Raw genomic sequence first — 15,876 nt, forward strand, 5'->3', positions numbered from 1 at the left:
TACAACTACAACAACAATTTTCAAACACTGTCTTTGTTGAAATGTTCCACAATTGTTTATTTACCCCCTTTCTTTCCCTCCTTTTGGCTGTGTGTGTGGTGTGTTTGAAGGCTGCAGGGGAGTGAAGATGCCCATGGCTGAGTTTTATTGGTGGAGGAGGTGAAGAATTCTGGTGCTTGCCTGTGGAACAGAAACCATTCTGCATTTACCTGACACCTCTCATCTGAATAAGACAGTAGCTTACACAGATGAAGCTCTTTCTTCTTTCTGTATGGCAGGAAGGGAAACTGTATTATCTGCACTTAAAGATATGTTAAAGAACTAATTTCTTCTAGAGATTGTGACACTGACTTTGGCATGTCATTTGCTGTGAGAGGCAGCAGAAATAGTGCTGAAACTGTAAACTGCTCTTTTCCTACCTTATCTCTGAGTGGCATGTTCAGTAGCACCGACATCTATCACTTTGGATATTGCTCTGTTACACTTGAAATCAGAAGAGTAAAATGGAATGTTTTCAGCAATGGCATGGGCAGGACTTCATACAACCTAGTCTTCTGAGAAAAGATAAAGCAGTCAGTTTCAGCAAAATATTGTTCTTTTATGTGTGCAAACAGTTTTGCAGGAAGTGCAAAACTAATTTGCAAAAATGGATTAACTAAGGTATCAGGAAGCAATCAGCTTCTGCGTATCTCAGCCTGCCAGACCATGACCTTGGCAAGAGGACCTGGACTGGGTTACACTGTGGATCGTCTTGCTTGCTGTCGGGCTTTGGGCAGCAGCTGGTAAAAAAGACGTGTAAGGGAAGAAACAAAAGTAAGGCAGACAAGCACTAATCCTTCCATGTCTATCTTCCTGGTCATCTGCAGTTTTGGATTAACTGCATGTAGCAGTCTGTGTGGCCCACCTAAGGACGTGACCTTAAACTGCCTTTGGCTCTGAGTGCTCATCAGCAAGCACAGAGGAGAAGCACCTTCTCGTAGGGCTTGAGAGGGGTGCAGGAGCCCAGGAGCGGGCTGGCCCCACACTCTGCTCAGAAGGCAGGGCTCCAGCCGGTGTCCCTGGGTGACACAGCAACCTTACCTAACCCCTCCAGCACACGAGTGGTTCGGCACGCTCCGGGGCAGCCGGCCAACCTGAGGTGACTTCAATATATGACACTGATGTTTTGGCTTACCAAACATCCTACACCCTTGCGAGCACATAGGGAGCACAGGGCAAAGACCAAGGCAAGGGGTGAGCATCGCACCCCTCTTATTGCTAGAGTTGGTCACTGTGTTTCAAATAGAGGCGGAGAGAAGGGGAGAAAGGTGCCTTACTGCTATCTTAACGACTTCTATGTGTTCCTCTCGCTTCCGGGTGCTCTGCAAAGGCTGTATCTGTGTGGGGGTGTAGAACGGACGGCACTGCTGCTCAGACAGGTCCTGGATGAAGAGGCAGGAGTAGACAGACACCTTTCCCACGCTGCCGGCCCCGGTCCCCTCACGCCCCGCCGAGGTCTCCACGCAGGCCCCGCTCCGCTCCCGCCCCGCCGGGCGCGGCCCCGCCCGCGCGGCCGCACGGCGCAGGCGCGCAGCGCCGAGCCAATGGGGCGGGCGGGGCGGGCGCGGCAGGGCTGCGGCCATTGCGGCCCGGCCGGGTGAGGGAACGCGTCGCTGCTGCCGCCGCGATGGTGTCCTGGATGATCTCCCGAGCGGTCGTGTGAGTGCCGGGCTGGGGCTGCGGGAGGCGGCTTATTTTCCTGTGCGGGGATGGTCCCGCACGGCGGGCGAGGGGCGGCGTCCCTTTTCTCCTTCCCCGAGCCTCCTGCGCCGGATGCTCTGCGCTCCTTTTGGGGGTCTGTGTGCCTCAAAGAGTCCTTGTGCTCCCAGAAACTCCCGCAAGACCTGCATCGGGGTTGTGGTTACCCGTGTGTCTCCTGCTCTAAGTGCATGTTTCCCGGGGCTGCGGAGCCAGGCAGCTCGCGCTGCTTGTGCCTGTCACGCACAAATTGCAACCGTTGCTTGTAAATTGATCCAAAGTAACCTGTAAAATGTCGTAACTTTTCCTTTTCAACTTGTAGCAGAGTTGAGAGGACTAGAAGAATGCTTGAGAGTGTGAGATGGCGGTCTGTGCTGAGTGTAGGTTGTCAGCTGAAGAGATTGGCAGTGTTGTTGTGTGCTGCTCTTCATAAACTCGAGTTTTTGAAAGCCAAAGAGGCAAACTTTCTTAGGCGAGAAGCTTCATGTTACGTCTTGTGTAAGTTCTGTTTGAGAAAGAGTAAACTGCGGTGACACCTCTGATGTTTTTCATAGGCATTGTACTGTTCTTTCCTGAAACTGATGAGTTATTGTGTTCATTTGAATTATACTCCCTCGTAAAGGTTGAGTAATATTTGGGTATCAGAGTCTTCCTCATGCTCCTTGCTGGGTAGCACCGTGACTCTGGGGTCCCCAGTGTTTATTAGGTCGTTTGAGCTGAGATTTGCTGTGTGCGAGTTTTTGCCAGGCAAATGAAGTGAATCTGCTCACAAAGCAGCCCAACAAACATCTGAATTAGCATAAAGTATGTAGCAGTAGTGTGTGACCCACAGCAGGACATAATAGGATTGTCCTGTTTTGTTGGTGACAGACAACCCCCTTAAGCTATTTGGTGTAATTTCATCTGAAAACTTTCTCAAGTTTTCTCATACTGCCACGTATATTTTCCTGCTGCAGTCCAAACCACCTAGATAAGTAGCAGTCCTCCCTCTTGCTGCCGTCCCTGAGACTTGTCACATAATTGCATCTTGCAAAGTAGAACATCACGTTCCAGAACTGGCAAAGGACAGCAGAGGTTTGGGAGAGAGTCTGTGGGAGGAATTGCTGTTGGTGCACTTTGTCAGTGTGGTCTTCCCATAACCTTTACACGGGGCTATAGGCAAGAGGCATACTCTTGCTTTCTGTACATCAGATGGAGCTGCTCAACCTGTTTCTGCTTTGTTACATAAGAGCACCAACCAGAGAATTCTTATTTTAACTACTTAGACTGTGTTGGTTTCAAGGGAAATGGCAGCAATGCTGAGTACCTTAATTTCTGATGACCAGATTCTTCTGTAGTTAGTTGGGTTTTTCCCCCTGAATTCCTAAGGGTTGTATTTGCATAAGTTAAAGTCCTCTATGAGCCTAACCCAATAACACAGGGAGTGAAGAGAACAGCTACTGTTCTCCACAGATTTATTGCAAAAGGCAATAAAGGATAATGTACTGTGCAGTTCTGTGGAGTTTGGTTTCCTTGTTGCCGTTGGTCACTCATCTGTGTGCCCTAATTATTTTTGCTAAAAAGGGAGTCCTAAATATTATTTATAAATCCTTTCCACCTTCTCGTGTCCTTGTTTCCTAGATGTGGGATTTAAATAGTTTGCCAGCATTCAGTTTCTCAGGAAGGTGAAAGTGTTCAATGAGAATTTGGACAGCTTTGAGATTATTATTTAACTTTGCTAATAAAGCAAAATTCTTGTGAAAACAGAAGGTGAGAAGTAGCACAGAAGTAGATGTGGTGTGACATGAGAGATCTTAATTTCAATGGTCTTGAGAATGTCCTTCTTGTCCTGTTTTCTCAGTGCCCATTATCTTCCTTTTTTGATCTGTTTTCCTTTGGTCTTTTCCCAGAGGTACCTATTTCAGTGACTTTGAGTCTCTGAATTGTGTGTTTGGAGTTTGGAAGGTGTGTCCTATCTTTCCCTTAGAAACCCTAAGAAACAGATGTTTAAATACTATGTAGCTGTGAAGACCTGAGGCTCTTTCTTATGTAGCATTTGGATTCTGGCGTGGTGACTTCCTGGTGCATAAGTCCATAGCAGCCTGTCATCTTGACTGGTGATGGAAAGGAGCAGCAGTTTTTCTCTCTGTGGCAGAGTTCTCCACTCCTGACTGACCTCCTATGTTTCAGGGCCAAAAGAGCAGCAAAATATTAATTTGTAAGTGTCTCGCAGTGCCCTCTGCTGACTTCTGATGTGGTGGACTTGTCCTGACATGTGTGTCCCACGCAAACTGCATTCTGATTCAATTTGAGACTTTGCAATTAACGCCACTAAAATACTTTGGTTAATGCTTTAAGGAACGAGGGAATAGAGCTAGCAGACAATTTGAATTCTTAATTGCATGTGAATTGTCTTGAGGAGTCATGCACAGGAAACAGGGAGTGGTTCAAATTCACTGTTCCACGTAATAATCTTCAGCAGAACTTTGTTGTAATGAAATCTTTTCCTTTTGCTCTATCAATTCTGTTATTCTTAAGTATTTAAACTTGTGAAATACCTTGTACTAATTGCATATCTTTATGTCAAGAAGCAGAAGAGTTGAAGTGCACAATTAAAACATCTTTCCATTTTCAAATTCTGTGTCAATTGGGTGCTGTTGTAGTAAGTATAGCTCATTATTATTTCTAAAACACACTGGCTGTTGCAACAATTTTTGGAATGTTTACTGCAGGTTTTTTCCTTTTTTTCACGTAACAAAACCAACAAAAAGATAAACTATTTCATTCAGAGTCTCAGAAAACTTCTCAGAGTGGCACATCTTGTTCTTAGTCTTTAATGGTGGAAATATTTTTTAAATTTGTGACTGTCCATCTTGTTAACATCAAATAGAGCTTGTGCCTGACTTTTCATCTGCTTGGATTGCTCATTCTTCTCATTTATAAGGTCTGAGTGATTGTGTACACATCAGTTGCTGAGACAGTATTTAATAGTAAACATACTGAATACTTGTCAGTCACAGCCTGGTATGGATGAGATCAGACTATCCTCTTGTGCCAAGCAAAGATGTGAAAGCATTCTAAATACAAAGTAGATGGCCATTTTGTTCTTGCAATCTGTTAAAGCAGACTGTCTGCTGTAATCTGTTAACTTTTTTCCCTCCTCACTTAAAAATGAAAGTTCCCCCATCTGTGTTGCTTTGCAGCACACTCTCTCCCTTCATGTTTTGTACATGGTTTGTTTCCAGTTAAGTAGGTCAGAATCCATGAACGTTGGAAGGGAAAGTTGCAGTGCTCTACAGAAGGATGTATTTGTCTTGGGTACTAGTAGTTAGCTTTCTGTTTGCTTGTATTTATAATGTCTGTCTTCCCCACCCCAGTTTTAGAGCCTTGCAAATATTCCTTGAATCCGATATTAGACTATAACTAAATGCTTTAGGCTGGACAAAGACTGTCTGGGGGACATAGGAGGTGACCTGAAGCTAGGTAGTAGTATTAGTCTCTTTCAGCTTTTGCTGCTTTACAGATTGGAGCTATTTCTTTAATGGTATTTTCCAAGGCATGATCTTACTCTACTTTTAATGCTTCTGTTGTTGTTTGTCATTTCCAGATGTCCAGCTGCCCCTAGAATTACTATATATCTGAGAATGGGTGGCTGAAGCCATAGCTTCTGTGTTGATTGAGTTGTTGTCAGGAATACCAGGCTTAGCATGTAGATCATATTTTATGTAACTGTGTATGCTCTGACTGTAAACCTAGTGTCTTGTTCATGGAATACAATTTTTAAAATTAAAATCTTAAACTATAAAAATATTTACCCTCTTGATCGCTAATCAACATGCTGTCAAACTTGTCTTTAAGAGATCACAGCTGATCGGATGGAATCAAGTAACAATAACATCATGTGTGTGGAAGGAATAGCTATAGCTTAATAGACTGATCTTCAAGGCAGAAGAGCCATTTGTGGGAGAGTTTCTTTGTCTGTTTGTAGCTTGCTCTCTGGCACAATGGTTGCAGCTGAAGTATGAAGGATGTTGACTGCTGTTGGATGCTGAATTTCTGACAGTATTCTTCAGTTTAAAGGCCTATAAATTGCTGCTGCACCTGTGGGGAAGAAGGAGTTGCTGTGAATGAGATGTGCTGCAATGTCTGTCTCACCACAGAATTGGAATGAGTCAGTGACTGTGTATCAGTTATCCTTGGCATTTCATGCTAAATAGATCTCACTGTCCTTTTGCTGGGAGGGGCTATCCTGTCCTTCATCCTCTCCTCATTCACATTCCAAACTCTGTGACCACTGTGTGAGTCTGATTGTTTTGTCAACTAGAATGAAAATTAGTATTTATAGAAGTTAATCTTTTGTTAGTTACAATGAACTGCACCAGCTCACGCTGCTGTTGTGGAGTTGCTAGGTAAGTGCTGTGCTGAGAATGAAAGGTTGCAGGACAAAACCAGCATTATTTTAGGCTTTAGGGTATGGTTAAAGCATGCTCTGAAGCTACATTCTTTGCTTTCACATTGCTGCTTATTCTTTCTTCTTATGAATCTAGTTCCAGTAATAACAGTGCAGCTGTTCTAATCAAACAAGGAGTCAGATTTTTTAAAGGGTTTTCAGTTTCATGGGTTGAAATCTGTAAGCATATGTAAGTCTAGGGATTAAGTGTATTGTCCTGACTGTGTGAAAGTTTAAAATAATTTACATAATTAAGCAATTAAATCATCAGAACTCTTCTCTCCAATAGTTCAACTTCTCAGTGAGGTAATCCTAATATATACAATGAGAAGTTTCTGCTTACTTATATATGACTTGTAACACCTCTTGAGTTAGTACAATGCAAAATTACTATCTCTGACAACTTGTAAGAAAGAAGTGTCCCTACTGTTTGTCTGGCACACCTTTGCCTTAAATCAACATTTGCTCTGCAGCTGAGCTGCTCTTTTCTCTGCCATGTTTACAGGATGGTGTGAGTGCAGAGCATGCGTGGTCAGTGTGCCCGGCCTGTGGCAGGCAGCTGGACTGAAGCTTGCTCAAAACAGATGGAGCACGTCTAGAGGTGTCCTGTGGAGTCTGACATTCTTACTTAATGGTCTTGGCATGTACTGTGTTACAAAATGTGCTGGACCCCACATGTGTGCCCTGTGCGTTATAGATAAGGAAATACCAAGAACTGCATGATCTGGCACAAAAGGATGTTTCTAATTAAAACAAACAGCCTCCACTCTTGCAGTGTTCCACAAACTGATGTCTGCTTTGAGCAAGCACGTTGTAGGCTATTGAGCACTTCTGCAGCCTGGACAGAATGGCTTGTCTTTCCTGGGTTTGTACATAGAGGCAACTCCCTATATGCTTGTGGAAGGCTGAGGAAGATCCTGAGCCAATTTCTGATTTTTTTTTTTTAAGTTGCTTTGGCTCAATAATTTTAATATTTGATAGAAATCATCCTCAAAATGTGTGTAAAAACATGTCTGGCAAAGTCCTGTGTTCCAGTGTTCCATGTGCACAGGAGCTTTCTCTGAGCTTTTGGTCCTTTTTATTCTGCTTTTGAAATTCCAAAATTTTGAAACCTGTGAAAGTACTAGGTTTATATAGAAGAAAATATTACATCTGCCAACAGTACAATCCTTCTGTTGTCAACACCTGCCAGACTAGATCGTAACAATTTACTCCAGGACAAATGAGATGAGGTGTGTAGAGTCTAGGCAGTAAAGGTGATTGCAAGTTTTTGCTGATCAGTATGACTTCAAACACGACTGACCTTGGTGGCACAGAACAACCAATCTGACAAGATAGTTTTGGATGTGAGGGAAATGAAACACCCCACCGAGAGAGGCTATCTCTGCACTGAGCTTCTTGTCAGCCATCTCTGTTGCTTTGCTGCTCAGTTATCATTGACAAAATAATAGGGCGTTACTTCTATTTCTCTTGTGTTTCTTGGCAGTCTGCAAGCATCAGCATGGAGGTGGGTTTAACTAGATGAATGTTTGCTCTGTGTTTATCATCTTTGGAACATTACTCATGCATCACGAAGACAGTTGGAACTTGTGTTTGATGTTGAAAACTAGGTGCAATTTATTTCAGAAGCCTGCAACCTGGCTTTAAGTGCAAGGATTTCCCAAGCAGAATTTTTCCTGATCTGAGAAGCCTGATATAATGCTGCAATTTTTTGTGTTAAAGCTGTTGGAACTTCCAGTGCTCAAACGGGAAAATCAGAAAACAGTTTGTGCTTGTGCCTGCCTTCCTACCACTGTCTGGTTTTATTATTTCCTCCCCCCATCCTGTTTTGTAACTCATTGATCAAAACTATGGAAAGGAGAGTCAGGAAGATGGTCACTAGCTTAAAGATAGCCTGATGAGTTTTTACAGTACAGTAACATTACCTTAAACTAATATAAAAACCCCAAAGAATTATTATTTGGCTTTGTGCTGTCATTATTCACTTCTGACTGCTAATCTTTTTTTTTTTTTCCCCAGCTTAGGATTTTGTTCTAGAACGCATCATTGCCTTTATAGACATCTAAATGCATGTCTAGGATTACTCAGTTGCAGTGTATTTAGTATTAGAATGTTTTAGAAGCTGACCTATTCAAAATTTTCAGCAGTGAACAGCTTATGGTTCACTTGGAAGACAATATAGCCACAGAAACATAAAATATATTTTATGTGACTGCTTTGGCAGTCTTTAATTTGCTGTAGTTGCAATGTAAGCAATGTTGGTTTTACTATTCTACTTCTAGAACTTCGAGGGCTAGCTTTTCTTGCCTAAAAGTTATCCTTGAATAGTTGAGACAAAATGAAATTTACATTTGTACAAAGAGGATAATGTGAATTGGGCAAATCATCTTACATTTGCATTTGGAAAATAACATTTCTGAAAAGGCACACAATTTCTTTTGTATCTTCTGGTTTCTTAGCCCATTTACATATAACCAGTGAAACATAATTGTATTAACAGAATTCTTCTCTCAGAAATTTTTTTTTGTTAATCAGCATAGTGTACTTTATTTGTTTCTGAGAGCAAAACCTAACCCTCAAACTAATTAATGCATGAGTCTTAAAAAAACCCCATAAATTATTTGGGTTCAAAAGGGAGGGAATGAAGACATCTTTTAGCATTGTATTTTTGTTAGAATAGAACTGCATGAATAAGGCTGGTAGAGATTCTGGTTTTCAGCCTTAACTTGGCATCTAACAGAATCTTCAGGGTTCTCTATGTACCAGGTATAATTGAGGAAACACATTACTTGGGAATGACAAGTCCAGATGCTGCCTCAACAGCATCTGCCAAATACAAAGTTTGTAGAAACCTTTTCCTGTGTACAATGGAAAGGTTTGTTCTTTGAATGCTCTAAGAGGCTTCAGAAGTACATTTCTGGGTTATAAGATTAACAGAATTGTTCGAAAATCAAGGACCTTTTGGCAAAAAATTAAAATGTCTGTAACTGTGGATGATTAAAAACAAAACCACCAGCTGTCTGAGGTAGAGATAAGATATGCTTACTTCAAGAGTTGGTGTTATATGGTTCCACTTACCACTTTGTTCAGATTGTGGCATTTTTGTAGCATTTTTGGGAGAGGCAGGACATTGAGGCTGGTCTCTGATGACACCCGTGGGTTCAAGAATGTGTAATGATTAAGTAGGACCTTTCTGAGCCTTTGGGTTATGAACTTCACTTTTCTCTCTGGAGCCACTGGACAGATTAATATTCCACGCAGTGTGACCTACAGCAGCATGGACGCTTTTTTTTAAAATGCAACCCTTGTGAATGGGGTGGTTACATGCAGTGTGGTTTGCCTTACACTAACAGACAGCTCAAAAATAAAATGTGGTTTCCCTTGGAATAAGCAGAAGTAATTTTTATTTGGGACCACTCCTATTTTAAGTGCTAGTTCCCTATAGCCAGTAATTTTGATGTTGATTAATATTTCCAAAAATAGAGAAGATACTCTTATAGCAGCAAACAGTGACTGTGGATTTTAACTTGTGAAATTAGCTCAAGTCTCTAGCAGACTTGATGTAGGGTGAAAACCAAAGTTGAAAAGGTAAGAATCCAAGTGGAAATCCATTTTTTTACTATGGCATTTGGAGGTGTTAAAGGGACTGAGCCTAGGCCATTAGTGGAAGAGCCTGGAAGAGGAACTTCAGTGGAGTAGGTAGCTTTGAAGCCACTTGTCAAAGCTGATTAAAGCTTTAGATTTGAAAAATAGTTGAGAATGAGCATGACTTCAGAGTCTTGAGAGAATCAAAACTGGGTTTCCTCTAGTATTGAAAATAATATTAAAGTACTGGATTCCTGAACCTACAGTTCAAGCATTGGGTACATCAGGAAACTTTCTCCTTAGGCAACTGCTGAGACAATAGAGGAAATATGCTTAATCACTTTATTGCAAAGAATTTGTCCCCATCTCTTGCAGTTTTGTGATTATGTCTATAGTGTGTGATTATACATGGGCTTCCCATTGTGACTTCTATAGCTTGATTGAAGGTAATATAACTCAGGGTAAATGTGCCCAAATTAACTTTAATAAATAAAAAGCTGGCTTTGGATCCTTTCAGGCAACGAAATATTTTTTTGGTTTTGCCCATAGCAGTGAAAGAGACTACTGCCACTTAAAACACTGAGTTATCTTGTCTTGGGACTTGCATACATTAAATAAGTGAGGCTGCTTTAAACATTAAGTACAGTTCTGTAATGAGAATGTATTCTGCTGGGCTTTTTTGACTTTTTATTCTAGGGATGTGGTGTTCATGTATTTTTGGCAAAGTTTCTTTTAGTTTTCTGTCAACTGCAGAACTTCTGTCACTTAATTAGTATTGCTGCTCTTCAGCTGTACTGCATTACTGCTTCTGTTCCAATTTTGTGCTGGATAAAATATTATCTTTGTATGCAAATCTGATTGTTACCTGGTCATTTCACCAGGACTGAGACCTCTGAGGCTTCCAAGAGCTGAAGCTTTAAGACTGTTAAACATGTTTAAAAATGTGCAGGACTTGGCAGTACCAAGATAAGTCTTTGCTTTGTTTTCTTTACGCTAGTTTTGGTTCTCCAAACATCCATCTAACTTTGCTTGTTTCAAAATTTGCTGTGGCCCAGAGCAGAGAAACCTTTGGGAAGAAGTGGCTGCTGACTTGACACAAGTTACTGAAGTTACTGTAATGAACAGTTTTCCAATATACCATATAGATTGCAATGGAAGGTGTTTTAAGGTGTCTTCTGAATTCTTCTCCTTGATATGAAGGATGTCATGTTCTTACACAGAAATAAAGACCTAAAAATTTTTAGAAGCTTCCAACATAATTTTGAAGACACTAGGCACAAAACAAAGTAGTATAAATAAGAGAGCTGGTAGTTTTTAAAATTAAATTTATGGAAACCAAGAAACTACCAAGTGTATCTGTAACTTTAAGCCTCATAACAAAATGAAACACCTCATTCTAGATCTGTAATGTTCCTGTTAATCTTGTTCAGCACATCATCTGCATTAAATTACCCATGTCTTTTAGGAGCTCTCAGAAGCATCCTAAATGGAGAGGATCATGTTGCTCATGAAAACTGCATGTGTAGGTTGTAATACCTCCAAAAGCAGTAAGTGTAAAGAACTTTTTCCAAAGCAAGGAAGCTCATAAGTGTGTTTCTCTGTCATCTGTCAATTACCTTTATTATGTAAACCTTAATGTGACAGTTTCTTTGAACATGCATGTAGGTATCAGCTTTCATCTTTCAACTTACAATTAAGTCTTTTTTTTTTTTTTTAATCTTGTTCACCTGCTTTATGAAATAAATTTATTCATGCATATACTAAATGAAAATAGAAATTATCTCCTGAAAACTATGCTTGGTTTGATGTTTTTTTAAAAATGAAAAATAGCAAATTAGTCAATTTGTTTCTTCTGACATCCTTAATCCAGCTGTCAGTCCTTGCTGATCATTAGAAGAAAAGCACAGTTCAGTACAAGGACACATCTTTTTCTTTGATCAAAGTCATGTGCCAGGCTGCCCTAAGAGCTGTCTGAGAAGTACCTGCAGTTGTTCCTAATTGTTGGCTATTTCTCAGCGTTCAGTTGTGCTCCTGCCTGGTACCACAGCTGGCTGACTTGGGGCCACAAATACTTTGCTTCCAGTGGTAAGAAGTCTTACCAACAGAAATCAGAGATGATTTCATGTATTTGAAAGAAAGTAACTTACTTAAGATTTAAGTAAGTGTGAGCAGCTTTGAAAATGGATACTTCTCCAGCAGGGATGAAATTCTGCTATTGAGTTTGAGGTAAGAGCTGGGTGGGAGATGTTGGTTCTCTTATAAGGGCTGTTCTGTGTTTGAAGGTGTTCAATGTTTGCTCTTTATCTCGAGGAAGTGCTACAGATGGTCTGGTTGCAGTTCCTCGGTGCGAGTGCTTGGAAGGTGTGAGCTCAGCTGAGTGCCCTGCCTGTGGTGAGCCCTGTGAGGCTGTAAACAGGAAGGAATGCTGGGATGGACAGGACGCTATTACAGCAGAAGTCAAACACGTATCATAAAAGCAAGAGGTGAATAGGTGGTCATGCAGAGAAGTGACTAAGGGTTTTATAGCAATTTCTATTTGCCTTCCAGTATTAGCTTTTTGGAATTTTCTGTACAACTGGGTTTTTTGGGCCTTTTGACTGTGTTTTGAACAGGATTTGTTATCTGTTTGGGGTTTTTTATGACATGGTGATGGTATCTCCAGACTTATGCCCTTCTGTTAAAATATACCTAGTCTATCCAACAGCGCAAGAAAAAATTGCTCAGTTGTGGACACAGGTTTTGGGCACTATCTCCAGGCACAGGTGCAGATTTTTTGAGTTAGAATGATATGCAAATAGCTTCTCCCCAAATACTTCTGCACTGTACAGGATCTATACGTGAACAGGAGGTGAGTTGATTCACAGGTTTTGTGTACCAGTAATGCCCTGTCAACTCGTGAGAAGGGTGACTAGGAGAACTATGTTAAAACACTGATGCAGCTTGACCATGTGAAAGAGTTTACAGGCTGACTCATTAGAGAGGGTAGCCTGGATTTTGCTTCAGGAGTTGTTTCTTAGCTGTCCCTTTTTCCAGACTGCCACAGGCCCCTGAGAGAGGGCTTGGAGCCCATAAGTAGTACATTAGCACTTTCCCACACATTCCAGTGCAGAACATCCCTTAGGGAAGAGAATTTTTTCTAATTTTTTTTTTTTGTTGTGCTCTTTTTAGACTTCTTTCAAGGTTCAGACAGTGATATCTCCATGCTAAGTAAGCTTGAAGAGTTATCTGGCAAAAGGTTCCCTAATTTGGGGTAGATCAATCATTAGTCCATAAACATGAGTAGAATAGGGTACTTGTAACGGAGCCTAGAGGTCTGCATTGGAAGAAAGGCTTAATTGCTTGAAATTGTTATACCATTAAATAAAAGTTCCTGGCATAGAAAACTCCCACGTTTCTGAGGAATCAGTAGGGATGTCACTTTTCCTATTAAAATTCTAAGGTGATTTCTGACTGCTTGAGTAACTGCCTTACTATTGGTTATGGTGTGCTTTGGAAGAATCTGGCAGCTGCTTTGGAGAATTCCAACTTTCTAAGTTGGAAAGTTAACAGCTGCCTTGCTCTGTTCAAGAATGTGCTTTATTCAGATCTGTCAGTGCTTCTGGGTATATTCTTTAAATGTTAAGACATTTTTTTCTCTAGCTTTTATATTCTGGTCATAAGAATGCTGTGAGGATTTTAACAAAACTGTTTCTGATTGCATTACTGCATTTTGGTAACTAAAGGAGTTGCTGAATTTAAAGTTCGCTACTGTTGGCAGACATATCCTTTTAATAGGATTTACATGCTCCTTGCCCAAGGTGGGGGGGTTGGAAGAAAAAGTAGGATACAGTTTCTTGAGGGATTCAGGAGCTGATCCTCATGCTCCCCTGTCCCTGTAGCAGACTAGCATTTTGGTCAAAGGGTAGTTTTTGTAGTTACTTGAATATGTAGTGTTTTACTGTAGATTGCGTGGTTAGTATTTGTATCTGAATAGCAAAATGGAACTAAATTCTGTCAGGTGCTGGACAGAATGACTTTGTTTAGTGTAGTGCTTTCCAAAAACATTCAGGACAGAAATGCCAGGGCAAGCTTTTGTTTATGTGGACATGTGAACTACAGCTGGTAGCTGGCTTAGTCTAGAAGTCACTACCTAGCTGTAACACTCAGGGGGAGGGGTGAGGCATGATTTGAGGGTCTTGCTTTTTTGCCAGTGAATTGGGTTTGTGTGTCAAGGTTTGATTTGTAATAGATTAACAATCAAATTACCCAAAGCGGGTTGGCAATTGCTATGGAAGTAACTGGTGAGTGATCTCTGTCCTTATCTCTCCCCACAGCCTTTGAGCTTTCTGTTGTATTTTCTCTCCCCTGCCCATTTGAGGAGGGGAGTGACAAAATGGCTTTGGTGGGCATCTGGTGTCCAGCCTGGGTCAACCCAGCATGTGCAGGGTTTTTGGCTTTTCCCCCTGAATAGGATTCTTCCATATATTCCTTGTGCCTTATTTCAAGCTTGAGAGTGCCACAGAGGTGCATAGCAGGCAAAACTTAATCCATAACTGTAGCCTCATCTCTTGGTAGCCAAAACAAAAGGAGAGCAAAGTGCAAACTGCTGATCTTTGATGGGAGTGGCTTGGAAGTATATGGGCAGTATACAGTCTTAAGAAAAATGCTTCTGCTTTTCCAGTGTGTGCTGACTGAATTCCCATTGGTGAGGCATATGGCTCTATTTGCCTTTTTTACAGCCAAGAACAGCGAGCCAAAGACTCAAGCATTGCTCTTTAGATTTTTATTCTGCTGTTTAGTTTTCATTAGCAAACTTCCTTTCAAGTGAAGTCTTGCTTAGGCTAAACTTGCTTACCATATGTGGAATAGTAATTATAGTTCATCTAGAAGCAAAAATGTATTACCACCACCAGACCTAGTTTCTGCATACATAGTACAGTGTCACCTACATTACTTCTGGTATTTCCATGTTGTCTGAGCAGCTCTTAGAAAAAACTTGTGTATGTTTATGATGGGATGGAAGCCATTCCTGATGTAACTGGGCAACACTTGGTACTGAGAAGGGGAACTGGGCATGGTCAGCAAAGCAAGGCGGCCTTTATATTCAGGTCCATGGTTTTGTGGAGGCGTGGAGGGTTCTTTTATTCTCCAGCCTGCCACTCAAGGGTGTAGGTACATATTCCTACTGTAGATGCACATAGTGTCTGACTCTGTATCAGTCTGTGCAGTTCCTCAGCCTTTGATTGGACAAATGGGTGTCGTCTCTACTACAGAATTTTTAGGGAAAGGGAGTTTAGTGAATGGTGCTGTCTCCAAAGCATCTCATACTAAAAGAATTTGCTTTAACTGTTAGGTAAGGAACAGAGAGTGTTCCCTTTTTGCATTTTGGAGGAACAAAAGAATAAAGTGCCAAACATTATTCCATGCTTTGGGCAATACTTTGGCAATGTGAACAGACTGAACCCTTAAGTGCATTGTTGTTAATGTTAGTGGCTTAGTGTTTGAGGAGTCTGGATACAATAGTACTTTTGAGTAGCTTTTATTTGTGTCTTAATTTCTTTTGTTTTTAATATTTTTTTTAAACTGTGGCTTTAGAGTTGTTTGCTATCCAGGTGAAATACGTTCAGTGCCAGAGCAACATGTGTACAGATGACTGATATTTCGTTATCAGTCAGATGCAAACTTGGTTGCTTTGCTTCATAAATGAGCCTTTCAAACAATTATTCACTTTGAAGTTATTGAAACTGTAAGACCATAGATTATGTGATAATAATGCAGTAGGTTGGGTTTATTAAAAATACAGCTATATGGATATGGAAATTCATTGTTTTATTCAGATTTAAAGGCTCTTTGATATTTTTTCTTTGTATTTTTATTTTAATCTCCTAATATATTTGAGAAATATTTCTCTTTATATGAGCAAAATGTCTGTAGAAGAGATGGCTGTACCAAAAATGGAATACAATGGTAGCTACTGAGTCCAGCTAAAAACCTGAAATAGCTGGGCTTATAACTGGCAGTGAAATTACATTGGTAAGCAGGATTATCCATGTATCTACTAATAATATAAAGTAAATGACACACACAGCTGAAATCTGTTTCCATCTGTGGAAACTGCCTTTGTTTTGTCTGCTACATTCGTGCAG

The 15,876-nt window shown here is 40.9% G+C and overlaps 1 protein-coding gene across 4 annotated transcripts in view; it reads left to right on the forward strand.

Moving 5' to 3' along the window:
- Positions 1–1,622: 1,622 nt before the first annotated feature.
- REEP3 (receptor accessory protein 3) overlaps positions 1,623–15,876 on the forward strand; it is a 45,339-nt gene continuing 31,085 nt past the window's right edge. For all 4 annotated transcript variants that reach the window (XR_008438204.1, XR_008438205.1, XR_008438206.1 and 1 more), the window contains exon 1: positions 1,623–1,698. Coding sequence is in view for 1 of the 4 variants with exons in the window: in XM_053984297.1 (XP_053840272.1) it covers positions 1,667–1,698 (32 nt within the window). In the remaining 3 variants the exon portion in view is untranslated. The remainder of the gene's footprint in view (positions 1,699–15,876) is intronic.

Source organism: Vidua macroura, chromosome 8 (genome assembly GCF_024509145.1).
Source record: "Vidua macroura isolate BioBank_ID:100142 chromosome 8, ASM2450914v1, whole genome shotgun sequence".
NCBI lineage: Eukaryota > Metazoa > Chordata > Aves > Passeriformes > Viduidae > Vidua > Vidua macroura.